The 12382-nt window shown below is 44.2% G+C and overlaps 1 protein-coding gene across 3 annotated transcripts; it reads right to left on the bottom strand.

The window, feature by feature from the left end:
* Nucleotides 1-2117: 2117 nt before the first annotated feature.
* On the bottom strand, nt 2118-11741 carry LOC110531498 (TOX high mobility group box family member 4-A). Of its 3 annotated transcripts, none has more exons than XM_021614706.2 (9): nt 11615-11741; nt 9348-9416; nt 8743-9039; nt 8296-8556; nt 6072-6398; nt 4532-4612; nt 3555-4202; nt 3297-3451; nt 2118-3121 (listed from the first exon to the last, which is right to left on the bottom strand). In XM_021614706.2, exons 1-9 carry the CDS (start codon nt 11618-11620, stop codon nt 3064-3066), a joined length of 1902 nt encoding a protein of 633 aa, XP_021470381.2. In that variant the 5' UTR covers nt 11621-11741; the 3' UTR covers nt 2118-3063. The 3 variants fall into 3 exon arrangements, with proteins under 3 accessions (XP_021470381.2, XP_021470379.2, XP_021470380.2); XM_021614704.2 differs by lacking the exon at nt 11615-11741 and adding an exon at nt 10164-10837; XM_021614705.2 differs by lacking the exon at nt 11615-11741 and adding an exon at nt 10164-10837 and having other exon boundaries at nt 6072-6395.
* Nucleotides 11742-12382: the final 641 nt, after the last annotated feature.

The following is a 12382-nucleotide window of genomic DNA, read 5'->3' as shown; positions in this document are numbered from 1 at the left end:
TACACATAGTGTATCATTTATTTGTTTTACATTGCTCGACAGCGCCTCCCAAGGTACATCTGAAAACCCGCCTCCGTCGGATCGTGGCTGTGACCATGCGCTTTTTTTCCCGCCACTGCATATTTTCCCGCCACCTCCAGAATTCGAAATTGCTGACACGTCACGCTGGAAACAAACGTATATTTAAAAAGTTTTTGACATCACTGCAGAAACCTCTTCTCCTTGCCGCTGAAATGGGATGTGCAGGGATGGCTCTTGAAAAAGTGATTTAAAAAAATAATTAACTGGATTAGTTCATTTAATTTTCTGCAACGTTACCCCATTTTTTCCCCCTTATTTTTCCCTTTTAGGGATATAAACCAAAACACACACAAATCTTACCTAATGATACATAAAGCATTATTTTTCCATAAAACATTTATGATCATTAGTTCAAATTATCTACAAAAAAATAACCTTTTCATTCATTTCCTTTTTTTATATATATACATTAACATGTTAATGTCATTTTTGTTCCACATGCATAATGTAGTGATGACAACTAGTAAGTGATAATTCACAACCCATAATTTCCCTTTTACGAATGCAATACCAAGTAAATCTATGGATGCACGTGGTAAAACCATATCAATATAATTACTATTGAATAGAATTTATATTAAATGAGAATTCCCTTTATTGTTACACTAGTGAATGGGGATGTCCTTTCTCGTAATTGCATTTCAATGGTTAAAATACTAATTTCTTCATTTGCCGTCTTCATAAAGCATCTGAGTAGAAGTGCTGATCTAGGATTAGTTCAGCCTTTTAGATCCAAATTAACACGATCACATATGGGGGACCTGATCCTAAATCAGCATTCCTACTCCGAGACACTAAAACATTTAAAAAATATATATTCTCCCTTTCCTCTCCAGAAACACACCATATATACCTACAAAAGTATGTGGACACCACTTTACAATTACTGGGTTTGGCTATTTCAGCCACACCCAATGCTGACAGCCATGCAATCTCTATAAACAAACATTGGCAGTAGAATGGCCTTACTGAAGAGCTCAGTGACTTTCAACGTGGCACCGTCATAGGATGCCACCTTTCCAAAAAGTCAGTAAGTCAAATTTCTGCCCTGCTAGAGCTGCCCCGGTCAACTGTAAGTGCTGTTATCGTGAAGTGGAAACGTATAGGAGCAACAACGACTCAGCCGCGAAGTGGTAGGCCACACAAGCTCACAGAACGGGACCCCAGAGTGCTGAAGCATGTAACGTGTAAAAATTGTATGTCCTCGGTTGCAACACTCACTACCAAGTCCCAAACAGCCGCTGGAAGCAACGTCAGCACATTACTGTTTGTCGGGAGCTTCATGAAATGGGTTTCCAAGGCCGAGCAGCCGCACACAAGCCTAAGATCACCAAGTGCAATGCCAAGCGTTGACTGGAGTGGTGGAAAGCTTGCCACCATTGCACTCTGGAGCAGTGGAAACACTCTCTGGAATGATGAATCATGCTTCACCTGGCAGTCCGACAGATGAATCTGGGTTTGGCGGATGCCAGGAGGACACTACCTGGCCGAATGCAGTGGCAACTGTAAAGTTTGGTGGATGAGGAATAATTGCCTGGGGCTGTTTTTCATGATTCGGGCTAGGCCCCTTAGTTCCAGTGAAGGGAAATCTTAACACTACAGCATACAGTGACGTTCTAGAAGATTCTGTGCTTCCAACTTTGTGGCAACAGTTTGGGGAAGGCCCTTACCTGTTTCAGAATGACAAGACCCCCGTGCACAAAGCGAGGTCCATACAGAAATGGTTTGTCGAGATCGGTATGTAAGAACATGGCTGGCCTGCACAGAGCCCTGACCTCAACCCCAACGAACATCGTTTGGAGGAATTTGAACGACTTGTGGCTGCAAGTCACCGCAGCCATGTTCCCACATTAGCAGCAAGGGGGGGGGGGGGGGGGGGGGGTGGCACCACCTCCATATTAATGCACATGATTTTGGAATGAGATGTTCGACGAGCAGGTGTCCACATGCTTTTGGTCATGTAGTGTCAAAATAAAAGCTGGTTTAGTGTTGTTTTGTGCGTTACTTAAATGACTATGTATTTTCTTTCAAATATATTTTTCCTACAGTTTTATTTCACCAACATGATGGTTTTTCAAAAACAAACTGTAATCCTGAATGTTCGTAATATGCATACGTGAAACCTTCCCATTCAATGGCAATCATGTTCAGTGTGGAACAACCGTTCTGATAGAAATACAACATGTAAACAGACATGCTTCTCTGTCATGTTCTAGAGAAAGGAATCATGTCAATTCAATACATGGCCAGTCTATCAGCAACGTTCTGAATTTTTCACACTCCTGAACGCAGCCCAGAGGTTTGTATGTCACGGTGGGATCTGAAACCAGGTCTGCTTGGGAAACCAACGGTCTAAACGATTAGACTGAAGGGGATTTCCCACTAGGGCTGAGGGTGAGACTGATTTTAAGTCGCAGGCAACATTGATAACATGGACAACATTGATACCGTGATCTCCGTTTCAACGGAAGTCGGACGAGAGGACGCACATGTGAAATAAACATGCCTTCTCATTGGCTGATGGATAGGAACAGGAGTTTCTGCTGATCACGTGACCTAGCCAAGAAGAATATGGTCATTGTGGCTAAGTTTTTCCTTGTGTCACGTGATCAGGAAAAAGAAACTCCTGATCTTACCCTTTATCCAACTCTAACATCCAAGCTATGAAATGCAAGACATCCCAATAGTACCCTGCAGTGTTATATTACTTTTTACCAACATCTTAAAATGATTAAAAACATTTCATATAAAATACTCTCATTATTTAAACTTCATAATTTAACATCACAGGAGTATTGGTCTTCCACTTGATTCTTCTTAAGAGGACAAAGTCTGCTGTGAATAAAAGCCAAATCTATTCTCCTTTCTCTCCTTCCTCCACCATGTCCATTGTTCAGTCCACACTCCTCTTCTCTCCTTCCTAGTCCTCCCTCTATCATGTCTATATCATGATAATCTTCTCTCACTCCTTCTGTCCATTCCTTACGTGACGGAGGTGGAGTTCTGCCCTCGGATCGCACACCAGGCCATGAAGACATCCCTATAGAGATCGTCAATAGATCAACACCAATTTTTAAAATCACAATTGGGAGCAGAAATTTTGTTTATCGACATTTTCCATTCTTTGGGAAGAACATGATCTATCTTGACTTCCAAGCGTTTCACGTGGTAATGTCAGTGTGTGTGTGTGTGTGTACGTATACATCCGTCCGTACCTGCAGTGTGTGGCCACACACTCGTTGCTGCAGTACTCCCTGTCCCAGTCCTTGTTCTCGACAGCTGGGTTGGTGCAGCCGGCTCTGACACACAGGTTAGGGCTGGAGGCCTGGGTCACAACTGGCCCTGAAGACACATTCAACTCCACCTGCATCTAAGATGGGGGAGGGTTGAGTGGCAAATATCAGATTTATAGAATTATCAGGTATGTTACCAAGCATATATTATGACATCACCATATCTAGGAAGCATCTTACCCCTTCCTCTCCTTCAGCCCCGTCCTCAGCCTCCGTTGAACAGGCCATTACTATGGCAGAGGACTGTACCACCTTCCCCGAGTTCGGATTGAACCCACCCGACGCAGCTAACCCCCCTGCAGCAGTCACGATAATCGGAGAGTCCAAATCTGAGGGATGGACCATTTTTATCTGCAGGGGGGGTGGTGCTGTGGCACCACCGGCACCCCCGCCTCTTGGTTTGGCCTGCAGTGGCGGAGGGGCCTGGGCATGTACCATCTGCTGGAGACGGGGGGGCGGAGGGGTGTTTTGCATCTGTTGGAGTGGCGGTGGTTGACGGGACGACAATACCGTACTACTAGACACCACAGTCACCCCTGAGGGAGACTTCTGTTGCTTGATGATGATTTTGGTAACGGTGGGGGGGCTGGGGGCCGGGGCGGGCGGTTTGTGCGCCCCTGTACGGGAACGGGTGGTGACTTGAGGGAGATCTCCACCTGTTAGGATGATGTTGGAGGTGCAGATGTTGGTAATGGTGTTCTCCTCAGGGGCCAGGTGGGGGGTGGAGGAACGAGTGGAGCGGGGATGGGGGGCGACGTGGGTGGGGAGAAGGGCGGGGGAAGGAGGAGAGGGAGGTGACAGAGCAGTGTCCAGAAGCTCTATGGTTGGCTGGGAGAAAGGAGGAGAAAGGAGTTTGAAGTTAGAGGGGTAGAGGTAAAAGTGGACATTTAGTTTACACATTACATTTGATTAATTTAACAGATGCTTTTATCCAGAGCGACTTAAAGGAGCAATTAGGGTTAAGTGCCTTGCTCAACAGTACATCAACAGTTTTTTCACCTAGATGGCTCAGGATTTGAACCAGCGTTTACTGGCCCAATGCTCTAAACCGCTAGGCTACCTGCACCCCGTTGACAAAGACTGGCCATCGTAATAAACCTAAGCACACACACAGTACAACTGAATATCATTCTCTAGGAACACTAGTCTTGTCTCACCTCAGGAAGTTGATCATCTCTGTAGGCTGCCAGAGCCTTGAGATCCCCTGTCTTAGCTGCCTCAGTCTTCCTCTTGTACACCTGAGAAGAATACATACAGGGATATCATGAGAGAATGTGTGAACCCGATGATATTACACTGAACAAAAATAAATGCAACATGCAACAATTTTTAAGATTTTAACTGAGTTACAGTTCAAAAAGTCAATTGAAATAATATAAATAATAATACCCCGAATACAACAGTGAAATGCTTACAAGCCCTTAACAACAATGCAGTTAAGAAAAATAAGTGTTAAGTAAAAATAAATTAGTAAATTCTCTTAAATAATCATAATTAAAGCGCAGCAGTAAAATAACAATACCGAGGCTATATACAGTGTGCGGGGGCACAGGTTAGTCGAGGTAATATGTACATGTAGGTAGAGTTAAAATGACTATGCATAGATAATAAACAAAGTAGCAACAGGATAAAAAGGGGATGGGGGGGACAATGAGAATAGTCTGGGTAGCCATTTGATTAGATGTTCAGGAGTCTTATGGCTTGGGGTTAGAAGCTGTTAAGCCTTTTGGACCTAGACTTGGCACTCAGGTACCGCTTGCCGTGCGGTAGAAGATAGAACAGTCTATAACTAGGGTGGCTGGAGTCTGACAATTTTTAAGGCCTTCCTCTGACACCGCCTGGTATAGAGGTCCTGGGTGGCAGGAAGCTTGGCCCCAGCGATGTACTGGGCCGTACCTTGTGGTCAGAGGCCGAGCAGTTGCCATACCAGGCAGTGATGCAACCAGTCAGGATACTCTTGATGGAGCAGCTGTAGAACCTTTTGAGGATCTGAGGACCCATGCCAAATCTTTTCAGTCTCCTGAGGGGGAATAAGCTTTGTCGTGAGGACGACGAGCACGCAGATTAGCTTCCCTGAGTGGGTCTGACAGTTTGTGCAGGTGAAGAAGCTGGATGTGGAGGTCCTGGGCTGGCATGGTTACAAGTTGTGTGCGGTTGTGAGGCCGGTTGGACGTACTGCCAAATTCTCTAAAATCACTTTGGAGTCGGCACATAGTAGAGAAAATAACATAAAATTCTCTTGCAACAGCTCTGGTGGACATTCCTGCAGTCAGCTTGCCAATTGCACGCTCCCTCAAAACTTCAGACATCATTGGCATTGTGTTGTGTGACAAAACTGCACATGTTAGACTGGCCTTTTATTGTCCACAGCACAAGGTGCACCTGTGTAATGATCATGCCGTTTAATCAGCTTCTTGATATGCCACACCTGTCAGGTGTATGGATTATAGCATAGAAATTCTCACTAACATGCGTAAACTAATTTGTGCACAAAACTTTAGAGAAATAAGCTTTTTGTCCGTATGGAACAATTCTGGGATATTTTATTTCAGCTCATGAAACCGACACTTTACATGATGCGTTTATATTTTTGTTCAGTATACATTACTCATATCTACATATGTTCTTGTATAGTGAATGTGAACATGTGCGTTTGAATGTCTGCATGCGTGTGTTCGTTTGCACGTGAATGTGTACCTGTTTCTGCTCCTCCCCCAAACTTTCCCACATGGAGGCCACTATCTTGGACACCTCTCCGAAGGTGGCGTTAGGGTTCTGTCCCTTAATGGCTGCCTGTGTGTCCCTGAAGAACAGAGCGTAGGCCGACACTGGCTTCTGGGGCTCGTTGGGATCTTTCCTCCTCTTCCCTTTCTTCCCTCCTCCTCCTCCGACCGCTCCCCCTCTCCGGACGAGGGTAGGAGGGGTGCTGAAGGACGGAGCGGAGGAAGGTATGGGGGAATCGGAGAGAGAGGGATCGAGGGAGATGACGCTGAGAGAGACAGGGGACTCCACCAACACGCTCTGCTGAATTAGAATAGGCGAGAGAGATGGGGAGAGAGAGACGAGAAATAGAGAGAATACAGAAAAACAGTTTCCCATACATTGATCAAAGTACTTGAATATAGAGTGCATTCAGAGCCCTCCCCCTTTCCACATTTTGTTACGTTACAGCCATATTCTAAAATGGATTAAATAAATAATGTCCTCAACAATATACACACAGTACCCCATAATGACAAAGCGAAAACAGGTTTTTAGAAATGTTTGCAAATTTATTAGAAATAAAAAAACAGAAATACCTTATTTACATAAGTATTCAGATCCTTTTTCTATGAGACTTGGAATTGAGCTCAGGTGCATCCTGTTTCCCTTGATCATCCTTGAGAGGGTTCTACAACTTGATTGGAGTCCACCTGTCGTAAATTCAATTGATTGGACATGATTTAGAAAAGGCACACACCTGTCTATATAAAAAGGTCCCACAGTTGACAGTGCATGTCAGAGCCAAAACCAAGCCATGAGGTCGAAGAAATTGTCTGTAGAGCTCCAAGACAGGATTGTGACGAGGCACAGAACTTGGCAAGGGTACCAACAACATTTCTGTAGCACTGAAGGTCCCCAAGAACACAGTGGCCTCCATCATTCTTAAATGGAAGAAGTATGGAACCACCAAGACTTATTACAGCTGGCCGCCCGGCTAAACTGAGCAACCGAGGGAGAAGGGCCTTGGTTAGGGAGGTGACCAAGAACCTGATGGTCACTCTGACAGAGCTCCAGACTTCCTCTGTGGAGATGGGAGAACCTTCCAGAAGGACAACCATCTCTGCAGCACTCAACCAATCAGGCCTTTACGGTAGAGTGGCCAGATAGAAACCACTCCTCAGTAAAAGGCACATGACAGCCCGCTTGGAGTTTGCCAAAAGGCACTTGAAGGACTCTGACCATGAGAAACAAGATTGTCTGGTCTGATGAAACCAAGATTGAACGTTTTAGCCTGAATGCCAAGCATCGCGCCTGGAGGAAACCCGGCACCATCCCTACAGCGAAGCATGGTGGTGCCAGCATCATGTCTGGAGGAAACCCGGCACCATCCCTACAGCGAAGCATGGTGGTGGCAGCATCACGCCTGGAGGAAACCCGGCACCTTCCCTACAGCGAAGCATGGTGGTGGCAGCATCATGCTGTCAATATGTTTTTCAGCGACAGGGAGACTATTCAGGATCAAGGGAAAGATGAACGGAGAAAAGTACAGAAAGTTCCTTGATGAAAACCTGCTTAGGACCTCAGACTGGGGCGAAGGTTCACATTCCAACAGCACAACGACCCTAAGCACACAGCCAAGACAATGCAGGAGTGGCTTTGGGACAAGTCTCTGAATGTCCTCGAGTGACCCAGCCAGAGCCCGGACATGAACTCGATCAAACATCTCTGGAGACCTGAAAATAGCTGTGCAGCGACGATCCCCATCCAACCTGACAGAGCTTGAGAGGATCTGCAGAGAAGAATGGAAGAAACTCCCCAAATACAGGTGTGCCAAGCTTGTAGAGTCATACACAAGAAGACTTGAGGCTGTCATCGCTGCTTCAACAAAGTACTGAGTAAAGGGTCTGAATACTTATGTAAATATAATATCTTTTTTATTTTGAATACTGTTGCTAAATTTCTAAAAACCTGTTTTTGCTAAAATGTCATTATGGGATAGTGTGTGCAGATTGATGAGGGAAAAAAATATTTGATACATTTTAGAATAAGGCTGTAATGTAACAATGTGGAAAAAGTCAAGGGGTCTGAATACTTTCTAAATGCACTGTAAACACAACATTGAGAATTGCATTACAACAGAAAGACGAACAAACAAGACCGACAGAGACTAATCCACCAATAGACAGACATGACAGAAAGATTGACCAATAGGACTGACCCGTCTGAAGTCGTCCATGTCGTCATCCTGTAGTGAACCAACGGGTGAAGCAGCGGCCGATAGTGGTTGGTCAGGCGACTGCGAGCACGCCAGGATGGCCCCGCCCCCCAGGCTGAGCCCCAGCTGTGCGCTGAACTCTGATTGGTCCATGGTGGTCAGCTGATTGTGGCCCAACAGGCCGTGGCCCATGTCATTCAGCGGGACGTCTATGGTCATTGGGGAGGAGCTGCTGAACTGGGAACCAATGGGGTGTCCCAGATCCTGGAAAAGATGTGGGGTTCATAAACAGACAAGGGCTGAGTATTACGAGCTAAATAAAATATTGTAGTCCTCACAGAATTAAATAAAACACTAGAATGGTGATTGGCATTCCGGGCAACGTGACTACAGGACGGCCATATTGGTCAGATAATATTTATTAATTGAAATGATCTCTATGGTTCTCACCATCCCCAGAGCAGACCCCAGCATGGCCCCTCCTCCACCAGGTTGACTGATGACCCCCAGACTAAGATGGTGTTCCAGCCCCTGTGACCCCGAATGTGTGTTGACAAAGGTCATGGCGAAGGACGGGTCGTCTCCCCCCACCACCGCATTCCCGGGGGTGGACAGGCCACCGCGCTCCCCGTCCGAGAGCTCTCCGAAGTGGGCCACTACATCAGACACAGTGAGGGCCTGGTCCGGATCCAGGGAGATGGGGGGGATCTCAAACTCCTCATCGCCCAGGCTGGGGGTGTGGAATGTCTGTTGAGGGGAGGGATAGAATGGAGAGGAATGAGAAGGGGGAGAAGAGAGGGTAAGGGATGGGGGGAGATGGTAAGGAAGAAAGGGGTGGAGAGGAGACAGTAGAGGGCAGGGAGAAGTATGCCATTGTAAGTATGAAACGATGTCAAGTATGAGACGTCCTCACCTGCTATACTGTATGTTAGAGGTGTGTGAATAACTGCAGATTGTTTGAGGATTTGTAGACAGAGAAACAGGATAGGGGAGAGGAAAAAGAGAGGGAAAGCATGTTTAGAAAAGAGAGTGAAGTGGAAGGTTTGAGTAGCTACCTCAGAGGAGGAGAGGAACGGATGGCTTGCCCCGCTGATGGTCAGGAAGTTGTCACTGCCTCCAGGGAACTGAAACACAGAGCACACACACATGGGTCAAACCATCATCACCACATAACAATGAGCAGCATCATCATCATGTTTATAAAGTCAATGACATCATGCATAGCATCAACAACACCTCATCAAACCTTACATTATTCATCTCATATGCATACGTATATACTGTACTCTATATCATCGACGGTATCCTTATGTAATACATGTATCACTAGCCACTTTATACTATACTATGCCACTTTGTTTACATACTCATCTCATTTGTACATACTGTACCCGATACCATCTACTGTATCTTGCCTATGCTGCTCTGTACCATCACTCATTCATATATCCTTATGTACATATTCTTTATCCCCTTACACTGTGTACAAGACAGTAGTTTTGGAATTGTTAGTTAGATTACTTGTTATTACTGCATTGTCGGAACTAGAAGCACAAGCATTTCGCTACACTCGCATTAACATCTGCTAACCATGTGTATGTGACAAATAAAATTTGATTTGATTTGATTTACAACAACCACACACACAGCTAGGCATACTTTTCACATAGTAAACATCCCAATGACCACAGCTCACCTCGCCATATCAGCCAATACATTACACGTGTATTGTAGCTACCACATATTCAACCAAGCCTTAATATGCAGTTATAAGACTTCTGAGTGTTTGTGGGGGTCATAGATGTCGCCATAGAGCTCGCGCACGCGCGCAGACAGACACAGACACACACACAGCTCTTGTTGTCGGTCACCTTATTGTCAAATCCATTGAAAGACCCCGGGTCCAGGAATTCTGGATCTCCGTGTTGCCCAGTCCCATCCATTAGATCAGAGTAAAAATTCAGGTCCATTTTCTAAGGGCGCTTCGTATGACATTCAATCAATGCAATTGGATGAAGTGCGGAACAAATCTATAAACGAAAACTACTGTACCACTCACTGACTGTTTTAGTATCACGAAATGTACAAACAATGAAGAATAAATCAAAAATGGCTACAGCCCAGACTTCAGATTTCTGTCATGAAATATGTAGGATTCATAGCAACTTCAAGGTATAAAACGAAGCGGACGTTTGCTATGCATATGGCGAAATAATTCTCTCAGTGCACGCCAGAGCTCGGGTCACTCATACCAAAAATAACCCGTCTAGTTACTAGCTAGCGTGGCTATCCTACTATGCTGACGCAAGGCGGTGGTACCGAATCCTGTGCTAGCTATATTTATACACCTAAATTACTACACTAGAACAAACTCAAACTATCTTCACCTCACAAACAAGCATAAGGCTAAAATTATACGATATATGGAATCCCGAAAATGACCGTAGTTTGACTTGTCTTGATGCATTTAAGAATTTAGCTCGTCCGGTTCTTTCTCACCGCTGCTCTGCGTTCGAGCAAGGCTGATCAATGGAACCAGAATTGTGGATTTGGAATTGAATCGCCATAATCTTGGGGGCGGGTGTCAGTGTGGGAGGGTGTCTGGGATATCGGAATTTTGCTTACAAACAGTTTATTTCAAAGCGGTTTGTCATCATGTAACAATCGATGTACTTTTTAAAAATGCACATATGGCTCAATTATGACAAATAAACCAATACATTATTGAATTAAATAAACATCTGATATCCAACATGGATTTTCACTCCCTCCCACTTTTCTCAAATGGTTTATCCCAATGGCCTAGTAAAGACCACGCCAAATTAAAGGCTTTAACCGTTTATTCTCTGGACAAAACCTAAAATAAATGTTACAACAACCACTACTAACTGCCTTTCACATCTTTGGAAAATCCCACTGTCAAGAATAACATAGAAAAACAGCAATTGCCACGCGTTAATTTTAGAGACAACTCGAATAGAGTGGCAGAGGAAATGATTTTCCTGTTGTCACCTTCTTGCTGTTTACTAGCAAGCTTTCTCACAAAGATCATATAAGGTAGTTAGTTAATCTCAATCTTCAGGGACTTTTAGAAAATAGAGGTTAAAGCTCTCTACTCAATGCTGACAAACTAGGAAAGAGTTGGCTAATAGCTAGTTAGCTTGCTAGGTCTGAATGATGTCAGGCTTTCTGAGCGTGTATTCATTGTTGTGTGTTTGAAAACCAAATATTGTTGACACTTGTGCGATCCAACCTGTACAGGGTTGGATATGCCGACCACACAAGTGATTCCCCACTGAAAACTTTATACTCTCGTTCTTACCTCCATTCTCACCCCGAAATGTGCTCTGTCCCACTTTTCTGAACTTCGCCCGTGATGATTTTTTAGTTTTTCGTCAAAAATCACAACATGGCACCGGCTTCCGGGATAACATGAGGAAGTGACATAATTTCCACGGAGCGACGTGAGCACGTTGACGTAGCGCGGGCTCAAGTTTCAAATATGCAAATGAGTCAAGTTAAGTGTGTATTATTTTTTTTAACTACAATTGATCAATTATGATATTGAGAATTATATTTGTTATTTGAACATGTTCTACTATATCCATGTCAGAAGACACAGAACATGACAAGTGGTGATATCTTTATTTCAAAATTGGTTTTATTCACATTTTCTCAAGCAACATTTTTTTTTTATTGTTTTATATTCATGTAATAAAAAATAAAAAAAACGTGGGATTTCTCTTAGTTTCTATGTACAAGCAAAAACAAATGGTGGAGGAAAAACAATTGAACACAAATAATCCATCCCTGTACAATAAAGTCAATACATTGAGAAGATCGAAGACAAGCATTGTGGAATAAAATACCACCAGCTTGTCCCCCAAATGGCACCCTAATTCCCTACATAGTGCACTACAAAGGAAGTAGAGTGCCATTTGGGAAATAAATGGGCAGTTAGCACAGCAGAATCTGACGGAACAGCACAGGCATGTACTAATAGGTAGGTAGTGAGGGGGAGGATAACTCGTAAAATGATTTATTTTTATTTTTTAAATCACCTTTTTCCTTCTCTCACACACACACACAA

Source organism: Oncorhynchus mykiss, chromosome 9 (assembly GCF_013265735.2).
Source record: "Oncorhynchus mykiss isolate Arlee chromosome 9, USDA_OmykA_1.1, whole genome shotgun sequence".
In the NCBI taxonomy this organism is placed as follows: Eukaryota; Metazoa; Chordata; class Actinopteri; order Salmoniformes; family Salmonidae; genus Oncorhynchus; species Oncorhynchus mykiss.
Note: the sequence above shows the minus strand (reverse complement) of the source record. Positions and strands in the feature narration are given on the sequence as shown.

What these genes read in the sequence shown, in the direction of transcription:
- LOC110531498 (XM_021614704.2), bottom strand. Translation starts at nt 10,262, where the DNA reads ATGGACCTGAATTTTTACTCTGATCTAATGGATGGGACTGGGCAACAC. An exon ending in TCAATGGATTTGACAATAAG is followed by an intron (nt 9,417 to 10,163) that starts GTGACCGACAAC and finishes TCTGTGTTTCAG; the next exon opens with TTCCCTGGAGGCAGTGACAA. An exon ending in TGTGTGGCCACACACTGCAG is followed by an intron (nt 3,122 to 3,296) that starts GTACGGACGGAT and finishes CGATCTCTATAG; the next exon opens with GGATGTCTTCATGGCCTGGT.